This window comes from Numenius arquata, chromosome 4, assembly GCF_964106895.1.
Source record: "Numenius arquata chromosome 4, bNumArq3.hap1.1, whole genome shotgun sequence".
NCBI classification, from domain to species: domain Eukaryota; kingdom Metazoa; phylum Chordata; class Aves; order Charadriiformes; family Scolopacidae; genus Numenius; species Numenius arquata.
The window spans coordinates 58,974,617-58,987,681 of NC_133579.1; the positions used below are offsets into that span (position 1 = coordinate 58,974,617).

Consider the following 13,065-nt stretch of genomic DNA (forward strand, 5'->3'; position numbering starts at 1 on the left):
TATATTATGTTGATTGCATAATGTCTCTCTTTTTCATCTAGCCCATAACAGCAGCCTTCCTTGACTGCTGCTTCCATCCCTTCTCAGTGAGGCAGTTCTATGTAGCATCAAACATGAAAAACGATGCTTTTCTGTATGATGACTCTCATTCCATATCGTTGCACTGTGTGCCTTACCTATGGGACCCTTTTTTGTGTTCTTTACCAGCAAAAGCAAAATTGCATATGTTGAATGTGTTTAGATAGTTTTTCTGGACAGGACCGGGCTAACTGGACCCTTGGAGAAGCTGTTATTTTTAGGGAACCAGCGAAAGAACAGTTAATGATATTCTCATGGAGCTATGTAAGTGGATGTCAGATGTAGTTATATCTGTAATATAAAAGTCAAAAAGGCTCCTCGTGGACTTGAATCTCACCTCTATAATCTCTGAAATATGAACTGTGTAGACTGCTGGTATAAAGCTCAGTCTCATCTCTTGCTGTGTGCTCTAAGTTGGTAAAGGCATTCAGCTCAGTTAAAATTTTTAATAGAGTACTCTACCGTTAACTATTTAAATAGGACAAATCTGCCCACGCACAGGGTTTTCTTGTTGTGATAAACACCATTTACTCATGCTGGCCCTGAGAAGCAGTCTGTGTTTTTTCTCTTTCATATGTGATCACTGGTCATAAAGGTCATGAAAGCCAAATTATGTGAATGCCAGACTAGACAGGGGGTTTACATGAATGTATCTGACTGGAATTTGGTGAGCAGTGAAATACGAGAAAGAAATATGTTTCTTTTGTAGTAGCTCAGAACAGAATGCAAAAGTGAGTGGCCACAAAAGCATGCAAAGGCTGACCAGTGCAACATAAGCTTCACAAGAATAGTGGTTGAATTAAGAGGTTTACTAAATAGGGAAATGAACAGGATAATTATTCTGCACAAACCTTAACACTTTTTATCCTCACCAAGCCTATACTTCCATGAGATGTAGAGTTGCAAATTATGACAACACAACCAACCTTCTTAATTGAAGCATCAAGATAGTGAAGATACCTTTCAGCATGCATTAGTTATCCTCTTTTCTTGGATTTTGGGGAGAGATGGTAATTCACTGAATTTTTTGCTCAGTTAAAAGGGAGTTTCACAATGTAGAGACAGTTCTGATGAGCAATTTGTGTGCGAAAAACTGTACGTCAAAGCCCCTACAAACTGCACTCAGTTCATCTTTGTTCTGTTTACAAGTTGATTAAACCCCCCAAAGAACCAATAATGCAGAATGCATGCATCCAAAGAGGATTTTTTTGCATGAGCTTTGGATTCACATCCTGACTTAGCTCCTATTAGCTTCAGTAAGCCTATAGAAGTTGGCACCTTCTGGGTAGCAGAAGAGTGTACTTTTTGTATGTGCCTTCAGGTATTTTTGAAGAAAGTCTAGCATCATGGGTCCTTGACCCTGAGTGGGGACTCTCAGCCTCTTTTATAGTTATTAAATATGAATTATATGCTGTCTTTGCTAAAATGCTAGGCAGTTGTTCTTTCATTTTTAATTAAGAGCTGGAGTATAATAGGCTAGAGACTTGGGTTCCTAAATGCAGTATTTTATGTTGTGATTAAAAATTTACAAAATAAAAACAAACCCAAAGTCTTCACAATATTCCTTTACTTTTAAGCTTTCCAGTAAAAGATGTGCTTCATGCAACTCTTGCCATGCATCACAGATATGCTTCTCTGTGTGGTGTCACCAGCATACCATGTATGCGTTCCATTCTTAGTCATTTGAGAATGTTGAAAGCTTTGAAGCTTTTAGTGCTATTTTCTTGTATGCCTAGTCATTGCAGTCCCAATGTCTGTGGTTTATCTTTTCAAGTTCAAGGAGGTTTTAATGATGAAAATTAATACCTTCTCCCTCCCCCCGCCCTTCCCCCTCTTGCTCTGTCTTACAGATATAAAGAGATTAGCTGAAAAGGAAGACTGGGTTGTTGACAATGAAGGTTTGACATCCTTGGTGGGTATACTTGTGTCTTGCAGGCACTTTCTTTGCTGGATTTTTTTTTTTTCAAGTGTAACGGAACTGGTTTTTATATTCTCCAAAACTTGAATTATTTTGTACTTTGTCTATATGTGTTCATACTGGCATCTATAGTTTTATTAAAGTATAGGAAGATAAAAAATACAAAATTTTTTGTTTGGAGGGTTATTTATTTACAGCAGTCTTAACAGATCCCACCAAACACAAAGCTGGTTTTTTTCTTTTTTTCCTTTTCCAAAATTTTTATTTGTCCTTCTTAAAGTATTATATCTGAAGTAACTTTAAGTGACAATGGTATTACTAGACAGCAATGTTTTTGAAGGTGCAAAAGAGAAAACAAAAAGCATAAATAAAAGATTTGCGGATTTGTGCAATGTATTGAGAGACAAAATAAATAAGAATTGGGCATAAAGATATGTAGCATGACTTTCTGCCTTTAAGTGGGGTTATTTAAATGTATCAGTATAATTACTGCTGACCACTAGCATGATTTTACTTAGATAAACAATAATAACTTTCATAGTCAAGAATCTTATTTTAGGGATGAAAAAATTATTTTTGAGGTCACAACAAGTTCAGTTCACATCAAAATGCTTCATAACTTAGTAGGCACACTACCATGGAATTAGTCTGTAGCTAAATAAATAGGTCACTTATATGTTATAATGAGAAATTGAACTGAAAAGCAACTAATTTAGGAGAGTGCCTACACACAAACAACAAATAACTTGAAACCAAATTCAGATAAATTAGAGAGATGCTTTCTGGAAATAAACAGTAATGAGTAATGCCTAACATACAGCAAGTGTGTTGTAGGTATGACTTAAAAACAATCTGCGAAAGCAGAAAGGGCCTGTGGGAGGGAGAGTTGCTTTGTGTATATTATCTAAGAGAATGCTCCACAGGCTTTTTTGGTTTTTCTTATTTGCTTCTATAAATATGTGTTTGAAGTTGAGTAGGAGGGCATTAAGCAATCACAATATACGCATTGTAGGAAGGAGTGTTGTTGGGCAACTGTAGCATTATAACCATATTTACAGCTTCTGGTCTGGGTTTCAGTTGCCACTGACTTGGGCAAGTCCCTTAAGTTTTCTGTTTTTCACAATTAATCTGTAAAATGAAGAGAGGAGGAAGACCTTCCACAAAAGCTTTGTTTCTGTGTGCTTTTGCTGCATCCTAATCCCTCTTTGTTTAAAATCTGCTTAACTCCATTTTTTGTATTTAGAAATCACTCACGAATTCCTTACATGCAGCACTTCCCTAGATACCTTTTCAGGTCGTGGTTTAGACATACCAGATTTTAATGGTGGCAGTTGACCGTGTTTTGTCATAGCAGGGTTATTTATCTACTGGTGTTCATTGTGGTAATATTATAGCAAAAATTGTAGCAAAAATTACCCAGTATAAACAAGGGCCAGGGAGTCTATTTTGGGACATTTTAGGCTTAAGGTAGAAAACATTTTAAGTTTGTCAGAAATACTGGTTGATAACCCCTTTAGCATTTGTATTCCAGGTAAGAGATACAGTAAGACACAGAGCCAACTCTCCTTAGTTTCATAATATCCAAGGAATAGCATATCTGAACAGCTTTCTTTTCCTGAGGTGATGGTTTATTATGTGAAAACAAAACAAACAAACAAAAAAAAAACCAAGAGGAACACTTTACTGCTGTTCTTTTAAGCGGGTCCAAAAATAATAAATACAGGTTGTCTTAGTTGCTTTTTTTAATGATTTTCAGGTTGCCATGCAGGCATCACTTTCATGACCCACCTCCACCCCAGCATTTACAGAAATAAAAGTTACTCCTAAGCCTAAAGTTGGCGATGTGCCATAAATTATCTACTGGATGAAAAGCAGGTTTACACAGTTTAGAAGCTTCTTTTGTCCATCTCTCTGAGCCAAATCCAGTAGGATGATGTCCTTCTTTTCTGCTTCACGTTGCTCTGTACAACAGCTTCCTGCCTAATACCCGAAGGCAGCCTCATTAAAAAAAAGGTGTGACTTAACAGGGAAGAGAGAAAGACAAGGAAAAACTGACTAATGACTCTGACGCTGTGAACTCGTTTGCACTTTCAGAGTGAGATTGATACATGCATCAAGACATTCTTACTTCAGGTTTGGAAACCTGAAGGTAAAACCAGCCCCACAAACCAGTGGATTTTTCTCCTCCATGTGAAAGCAAATTCAACCCATTTTTCTTAGAAACTTTTTGCTGAAATAAAATGCAGAAATATCAGATATCCCAGGTGAAATTCTATCCCAAGAAGGGGAGGAGAGAGGGTGTCACAGGCTTCTATAATGCAATTGTTAATATATTCTACCACAAACAAGCTATAAAAATCTTTCACAACCCTTTTAGAGGAGACTGGTGTAGAGTTCTCTCATTCAGATTAAGAAAAAAAAAAAAGTACATTGATCTATGGTAATAATTCTGTGGATAACTTAAGTACAAAAGTACATCACTACAAAAGGGTCCTCTGGTAATATATGAATCATTATGTCTTCCCCCTCCTCTTATTTGGGATAATTTGGAGAGAACAAGCTTGCTATATGACATGGAAGTTTTTATATATTTGTGTAGCAAACTTTTGGCATGGTTATCTAAAGCTAACAAGTCACTTGCCTTTCAGCCATCCCAGTTTGAACAGTGCATTATCCATTCTTTGCAATCTCTTAAAACTGTGCTGGACTGCAAACCTGGAGAGGCCAGCGTAAGTTTTGATTTATGCTTTTGTTTTTGTTCTTCTTATGTAAATTACCATTGAGTTTCAGAACAAGACCTTTCAGAGAATGATACAGAGATATAATTTTTCTCTATTTTTTTCCATATGCACCCTTTTCACTCCTGCTAGCTTTCAGAACTCTGTCTGCGTTTCCTTTGTTAGGGGTAATTGTGTGTGCATGGGGCAGATTGGACCTATATTTAAATCTTGGAAGCTGTTCTTTTGGAAAAATGCTACTGATGTAATTTTCAGATAGCAGTAGATGCAGCTTAATTTACATGGAGAAAAAAAAAAAAAAGGTAGGGCATTCCTAGGAGTTACTCTTCAATCAGTGTTGCATCCAAACTACTTGCAGAACTTAAATTGAGCTTTTTACTTCTGTAAACTTTATTCTAAATCAGGTGTCCTGATTGTTCCCATCCACTTAGTACCTTGAGGCCCTGATTGATTGTGATATTGGTGTTTTCTGTCAGGTTTCAGTGATCTAAGGAAGTTTGACACTTTCCCAAAGTCCTTTGGACCCCTCTGTATGGGTATTATTTCTTTTTCCTCTCTTATTTTAATTTTTATCGCTAGCTTTTCTAGTTTCTCAATGAGCATTATTCAAAAGAATCTGCAGTGCATGGCGAATCCTTCTTGTTAGGGTGTGAAGAACTTTGAATATCCTGGGAGCTTTTGCTACAATTCCATTAGCCAACAATGATCTGTATCACATGTACTAGGTACGATGATTTCCTTCCTCTTAGTGCGTTGTCTCCTCATGCTTGTCAAACTGTTTATTGGGACTTGTATTCTCTTTCCCTATTTTAGGGTGGGGAAAAATTGAAATTGATCCATGAGGAAGCACAGGTCCCAGCAGCCATTCCCTGTAATTGTGTCACATCTCTTTAGGGATAGGTTACTCAGGCTTTCCTTGAGAATAAGGCCACTTGAAGCTTTTCTCCTGAAATAATATGCTTGCATCTTCAGGTTTTCCAGCAGCAGAAAACACAGGAGGATGTGTGCCAGCTAAGCATTGGGATCATGCAGGTAAGTCAAGCACTTTTAAGTGTGAAATTGTGCGTACACGTGATCAACAAAAATGTCTGCTTTGTACCCTGCCCAGCTCCCAAAAGGTAGCTGAAGTTGATGACTGATACACTCTGGAATACTGAGAAAAGTTTGACTTTAAATGTATGTAGAGCTTATTAGTTGAAGCTGATGATATCAGATCCTCAGAGGGTAAGTGACATATTCAAGTGTTTTACTGATTGTGACTGTTCAAGATTTTACTGATGATTGACAATATACTATAATAAAAGGAGCAATGCTGACTTTCATCAGTTGAAGATCTATCTTTTAATTTTTGTATCAGAAACCAATATTCTTTAACAAAATCTGAGGGTTTTTTTACTATATTTGAAAATAGGTAATAGCATCCTTTAGGCTTTTGAACCATTTTTACAGTCTTCTCAAATAAGACATCATGCGCCAAAGCAAAAAATGGATTAATTTTTTTTTTGTGATGCTCCTGTGATGTTTACTTGGGACCAACTGTTCAGACTGAACAGTTGAAAACTATTAACAATGCCTTCTTTGCAAATCAGCAGATTATCACTGCATAATTTTAGCCACGCCTGATGAAAATTACTTAGCAGGATTTAAAACTCCTGTGTTTTGCTACAAGTAAACAGTGAAGCATATAAAATTAAAAATATTCATTCAAAAGGTGTAACTCAAATACTACTGTATGTAAGATTTAAGACAAAGAAAGGTGATAATGATTGTTCTGCTGCTTTTGACTGTAGTAAAGGTGAATTTAAGAATTATTTTTTTTATTTCTGGAAGAAAATTTAGATCTTGCTTTATTGGTTCATAGGTCTTTATAGACTGCTTGGAACAACTGAGCACCAAACCTGATGGTGACATAGATACAGCACAGTAAGTAAAATGAATAGGATCTAGGTGTAATATTCTGAAATTGATGGGACAGGTCTCAAATTTCAGTGGTGATGTGGTGTTATCCTCTCTGGTATTTCATATTTCTTGTGAATACTTTTGCCTCTGGTTAGTGATGCTTTGAAACATGAGTAGATGCTTTTATGCCAGACAATTCAGTGACATCATGTAATAAATACTGCACAAGATAACAAATACGGTATTAGTTATACTATTTTATTTAATGACAAGAGTTATAGTGTGCTGTGGAAGCAGATGTGTTGTTTTTGACATAACCTTAACATGGAAAGAGTTGTCCTTGTCACTAAGTAATGTCTACTCATGGAGAAACAGCCTCTGCCTTTCTTTTCTTCCCTTCCATTTTGACTGATTCTATGGGTATTTCTGATAAATTCTTGAAAGTTTGTTTGTTCCATAATTGCTCATGAGCCACTTATTTTGAAGACCAAAACAAGTCAGAATAACCTGAGTTCTGAAGAGTACCAATCATTTCTGTTTGAAAAGCCAGAAACATGGCAAATATTGATACCTGCAATATGCATTAGAAAAAAGCAAATTAACCATGTTCCTAATGCCATTTTCTTTTTGGCAATTTGGAAGACACTATTGGCTGGATAGATGTAAAAAGAAATAAGAATCTGTGGCAAAGCAGAGAAATTATAGAAAATTAGAATGCTTTAAGAGGGAAAGGTATGTAGCTAGAGTAGTACTGTCTGTCCACAAAGCTCCTGCAGACTTTATGGACATCTTAGAAATATTGAGCAATGTGGGCTGCTTTATTATCTGGTGTGATGGGGCTTGAAACAAGATTCCAGTCTCCTGTTCCAACTGTTCATTTGAATCCACCATGTATCAGATAATCAAAATCACTATACTACTCACTTTTTAAACAATATTCCTAGTCTTTCAGTTGATGTTTCGTCTCCAGATTTGTTTGGAAGCATTCATGAAGACTCAAGTCTTTCTTCAGTAAGTTTGGCTTCTATTTCTAAAAAGCTGATGTGATACTTAAAGCTTCTCAAAGTTACACGAATCTGGTCTTTTTTTTTTATTTTTCTTTTAAAAACAATGTCTATGATATCTTGGTTATACTATCTTAAAGTAACTAATTAAGACATTTTTTGAAACCAGGTCCTCCTCAGAAACTACAATGACATTGTTGAAATCAGTGAAAATAACACTGATGTTAAAACAGCTGAGCATTTGACTTTTGATTTATCACCTTGTTTTAAGTGATAAGAACCGGTCTGATTATAGTTACTTTTTAAAACCTATGAAGATACAGATATTCAGTAACATAGCTTTTCCCCAAAAAATTACTTTACTGAGAGTAAGTAGTGTGGCTTGTTTGGGTTTGGTTTTGGTTTTGGGGAAATTGGAAAAAGGTTTTTTTTAATATTCTTGACACTTTGACTTTGGTTAATGTACTTTCTTCTAGTCCAGTGGCTGATGGTAAAAATGTAGCTGTTACCTGCAAGAAACCTAGTAAGAACCCCTTGTGAGGTTAATGTTCCTTAGTATAGGTTTTAAATGTTGCCTCATTTACAAGAGCAGTAAGCATTCCTGCTACAATAGAGAATCACAGATTGCCAAATCAGGCCAAGTTTCTGAATTGCTTACTATAATAATTAGTTCTTTATATAATTTTATTTCTGCAACACATAGATTTTGATATTAATTGTTGACAAAGTAACTTTCTATGCCTGTTCAGGACCTCCTTCCATATGTCGTAAGTATGAATGTTTAAATAAAAAAGAAGAAATCAATAGATTTTGATACCATGGAAACCAAACATTGTCTTATAACGTTTTTTCTGTAAATCATAGAACACTTTATCTACTTTTTCCTGATTGAGCAGTGAGAACAGAGAAAGTGAATCAACAGAGTAAGATTTGTCACTGAGTTTTTAAAATGCTCATTTTTTTTAGTTGTCTGTATTCCAGCTGATTATAATTTAAAGTATGAGGCAACTGCACATCTCAACACTCTTACTGGAATACAAAACTGTCAGGAGTTCTTCTGGGTCTGAAAAGCAGGACCATTTTTAATTGCATCCGCAACATTATGATGATTTCATTGCCAAATAATTTCGTTTCAAAATATTTTCTGTTGATTTTGAACTTCCATCTGAGATAGAAAAATGTTTTCCTGTTGCAGGGAGGAGAGGGGAAGAGGATAGACCAAGTCTATTTAAATAGTAGTTCTCTCTTGTTTGGTTCTTTGTCTTTTGGAAACTACACCTTGTTGCACTGAGGTCAGGGAAAGGCAATCCTGATATCTCAATTTCAGAATGTCTTTGACTTTCTTGTAATTAAAAAATTTCATTGAAGAACAGAGAAGTTATAACCACCTAGAATTTTTTCCAAATTAACTCTTGAAATTATATTCTTCTGAACTTTTTAGTGTTGTAGAATGGGTGAGGCCATTCATTCTCAGTACCTGTTTTTCTTCGCTTGTTTTAACCAGCTTCGTGTGAAAGTGAAGATGATCTTTAGTTACATTTTTATGATGGCCATAATTCTTAGCATATTTCTTGAAACAAAGTAAAAGCCAGAACCAGCTTCCTGGAAAGCCGTCCAAACCTAAATTTTGCAAAGAACTCTTAACCACAGTTCTGTATTAGTCACAGCTATTCCAGTGAATGCTCCAGATCCCATAAGAAAAAGCATATATGTTCAATTTTCATACCTGATATTCATTCAGTTCCTGGTGCTTTATTGACAAAAATACTTGTAAACTTAGCTTTATTTATCAGCATGTTTATCACACACATGAGGTCAATAATATACTGTACATTTATAGTTTTTGTCACACTGATATTTCTTTTTTTCTAACTGTTGTACTCTCTTCTCTTGAAACAAATTTTTAGGAACAGAGGCTTTTAATTGCACTCAGCAACTGCCGTTATCTGGAACGTCATACTTTCCTAAATATAGCTGAACATTTTGAGAAACATGGCTTTCAAGGTGTTGAAAAAATAACTCAAGTAAGTGAGAGCACTGGAATGAAGTATCATTACTTGAAGGCAACCATTTTTGTTTTACTTTCTGTGGAAATTAAGTGCATGTATTCATACGGCCAAAAGGACTCTTGGGTGAGCCTTCCACAAATGAGTGGGACTCCAAGCATCAGTTGGACACAACAACAACATTGATACGGTTGTATGTGGTTTTGTAAGCCTTAAGTAGCTAGTATAGAAAATGTGACCTCTTATTCAGGACTTGTGTGTTCAATGGCAAAGCTTATCAGATTTCTTAGTAAAGCTGTTTAATGTCACTGTGTTTTCCTAATACAGAGAATAAAAGATCGTTATCTCAGAAATATACTTGATAAATTATTTCATCTGGATATCTGCGTTACTGATAGCTGTTGTTCATAAACTAGTTCAATTTTTTTGTTGGTTTTTTGTTTTGTTGGTTGGTTGTTGTTTTTTGTTGTTTTTTTTTTTTTTTCAAAGAACGAAAATGTCAAAGTGGGCGGCAGTAGCTGTCTCATTTTCCTGTCTTTTTGTAAAGATTAATCATTTTTTATGAGAAATGTTGTGACTTAATCCTTAGGACCATAAAGCTAGTTTATTTCCAGAAACATTTGTTGGTTGGAAGTAAAATGTTATCTTTTCCAGTACAGAGTATGGTATTTCACTTGAACTGGTGTTTCTACTATATAGTACACACTTAGCCCTGTTCTGCCGGAACGTTGTATGAATTTCTGTGGTTGAAGTAATTTTTAATAGCATTTAAATGGGGTTGATATGATTCGTATGGTTAGTATACTATAGCAAATTACTCTGGATATTGCTATTATTTGCTGCTGAGACAAATGAGAGTTGAGGTAGGTACCAGTCAGTGTTCTCTATACAAGCAAGCAAGACATCTGTATTCAATGCTGTCTTGTGCAGCCATATTGAAGTATTGCCATTAAAAGTCTCGTAGGTTTACAAATGACAAAATTTGAATGTTGAAGTTGCAGATTAATTTCAAATCTGTGTTAACCCTTTGAAAGCACTGACTCATGCAGTACTGCATACATGGGACACATCGATCAGTAATGCTAGCTGGGAGGATTTGGATAATTAGATAGTCATCTTAAAATGGCAATTTTGGAACCCTTCATTAATTTTAAGAGAGGCTAGAAGCCCAGAGAGGTTTAGGGAGGTGGGTCGATTCAGTGTTTTTTCTGTGACCTACATTTCTTTCAATTTAATTTGCTTAACTATTTATTAGAGAATTTCTAATAAAGAATTTTTAAAAACTAGAATGTGTTTTCATCTGAGAAGACCAGAAAAAAACCCTATGCTTTTATCTATTAGCTTTATAAATTGAATTTTAAAGTTAATTTTATAGTGCATATTGGTAAAAATTTTCTGTTGTTTGGTTGAGGTTTTTTTTTAAGTTGCCTTTGTTAGAAGTGAAATCATTATTATCTAATATTCTGAAAACACAGAAATCATAAGATGGTAATGAAAAAAATTTGCTTACATTCTATATGGTTGTTATATCCATTTTTGTTTTAGTGTGCAAATACAAAGTTACGTAAAATGGCCAAATTTTACACTCAGTTTTAGCACGTGCCATCTCATCTTGGCACATACTTAGAGTACTCACTAGTAATTATATTTCATTTCTAAATAACTCTTAAGTGCTTTTCTGCACTTTAATTCCTTTTAATTCAACTTTGTATCATCAGTTTCATAAACTAACAAGTGGAAAAAAAAATATGTATCCCATAACACTCATTCTAGCTTATTGATGAAGCTTCTGAATAAAATTGTTTCCACAGTTCTCATACTTAGATAGGACAGAGGCGTTACTAGGATCAAGGCTCAAAATGGCTTTAATACAAAAATCTAAACCTCTAGTTACTGGGAAATTCAGAGCAGAAAGATAACCATGAGAGAATTGTATATTTTTATGAGCATTTATCCCACTTGAGAGTCAAGAAAATGGATATAAACAATGGAGGTTGTTGAGGACTTTGACTCTGCTTCACTGCCCCATCCCGGACTCATAATAACCTGCAGATGAGTTGTTCATTCTTTCTTGTAATCTTCCTACCAGCTAAAAAACAAGGTTACCCACCACTATCTTAATTGTGCATTGAACTAGAAACAGGTTGAAGAGAACTTGCATGAAACAAAAAACCTGTACTTAATGTGCAGATGATCTTTTGTATTGAATTGACTGCAGAAGTGGAAGGTGGAATTACTTAATTCTAAAACACTTTGTTAAAGACCACTGAAGCAGTTGTTTCAGAGATTCTTTGAATGGGTGCATGTTTGCAGGGACTTCGCACTGGAACTTTTACTTTATTTTTCCAAGTAGCTCAAACCTAAATAGGAATGGTCAAAGGGTAGTTATTCTCCCTAATCGTAAGAAATTGAAGTGAAAAATGTCTTGAAGCCTATTCCAGTTTTACGTTTCTATAATCCTGTGTAAGGGGAAAAACGGGATTTAGTGAGATTTTTGTACATTTTTTAGTGTGTTCTTTTTCAAGTCTTGGGTGTCAACAGCCTATCAGATAAGAGGGAAAGAAGAAAACAGCCTTGATCTTCTCCTGGAAGCAAATTTTCAGTGCCTCATGAAAATACAGTCCTTGAGATATAGATCCTCTTGTGACAAATTAAAGGAGGCTCATCAGATAGGAAAGCAGGAAAGTGGTAGCGTCTCTTGTTTTCTGAGCATGAGCTTCACCATCCCAGCTTACCTGAATCTGGCAGCAGCTTTGACCTCAACAATACCTGTTCTCCCTTGCACTTATGATCTCATTCCTGAAGGCTTATCTCTCTATGTATTCCTGACTCTCCAATATTTCAGTTCCCTTTTCACTTAACAATATAGGCATGCCATAGGAGAAGCCAGTTCAGAGACATCCCTGCAGTTAATAAGCTTCATGCCTTATTTAGTGCTGCAAGCTGCAGAATCTTTTGTCTTTTACAGAGAAAGGAATGATAAGGAGTCGGTATTCCCCTCTCTCTCTCTCTCTTTCTTCTGAATTCCCAGTTTGGTCTAGAGCCTTGCCGCCTTCCTTGCTTTTAAACCCCTTTGCTTCTGGAAATTTTCATATAAGTATATAGATATATATATGCTTTTTTTCCCTAATGGTTGAGGAATATGAGCAATAGTTTAAAAGCTTTACTTTGCTATCTCTTAAGCTCTTACTTATAAATACATTTAAGCTGAAGTCACATGATATTTTCAGCATATTTTATTTGCATTTAGCATCCATTATCATCCTAAACTACTGACTTTCTACTTTAATATTTTATGATATGCATTGTGTTCCAGAATTTTTTTAGAAGCTCCAATGACAAGGCGTACCTATGTTTAATAAAAAAAGTCTTGTATAAAATTTAAAGTTATTCAGGTACAATGAGAAAATTGCGTGTATCCC

At 35.4% G+C, this 13,065-nt stretch overlaps 1 protein-coding gene across 1 annotated transcript in view; it reads left to right on the top strand.

The window, feature by feature from the left end:
- The window catches only part of EXOC2 (exocyst complex component 2), a 127,673-nt gene that overhangs the window by 75,910 nt on the left and 38,698 nt on the right, over positions 1-13,065 (top strand). Inside the window, exons 17-22 of the mRNA XM_074146291.1 lie at positions 1,929-1,990; positions 4,645-4,725; positions 5,707-5,766; positions 6,596-6,657; positions 7,578-7,644; positions 9,545-9,661. Coding sequence (XP_074002392.1) covers positions 1,929-1,990; positions 4,645-4,725; positions 5,707-5,766; positions 6,596-6,657; positions 7,578-7,644; positions 9,545-9,661 — 449 coding nt within the window. The remainder of the gene's footprint in view (positions 1-1,928; positions 1,991-4,644; positions 4,726-5,706; positions 5,767-6,595; positions 6,658-7,577; positions 7,645-9,544; positions 9,662-13,065) is intronic.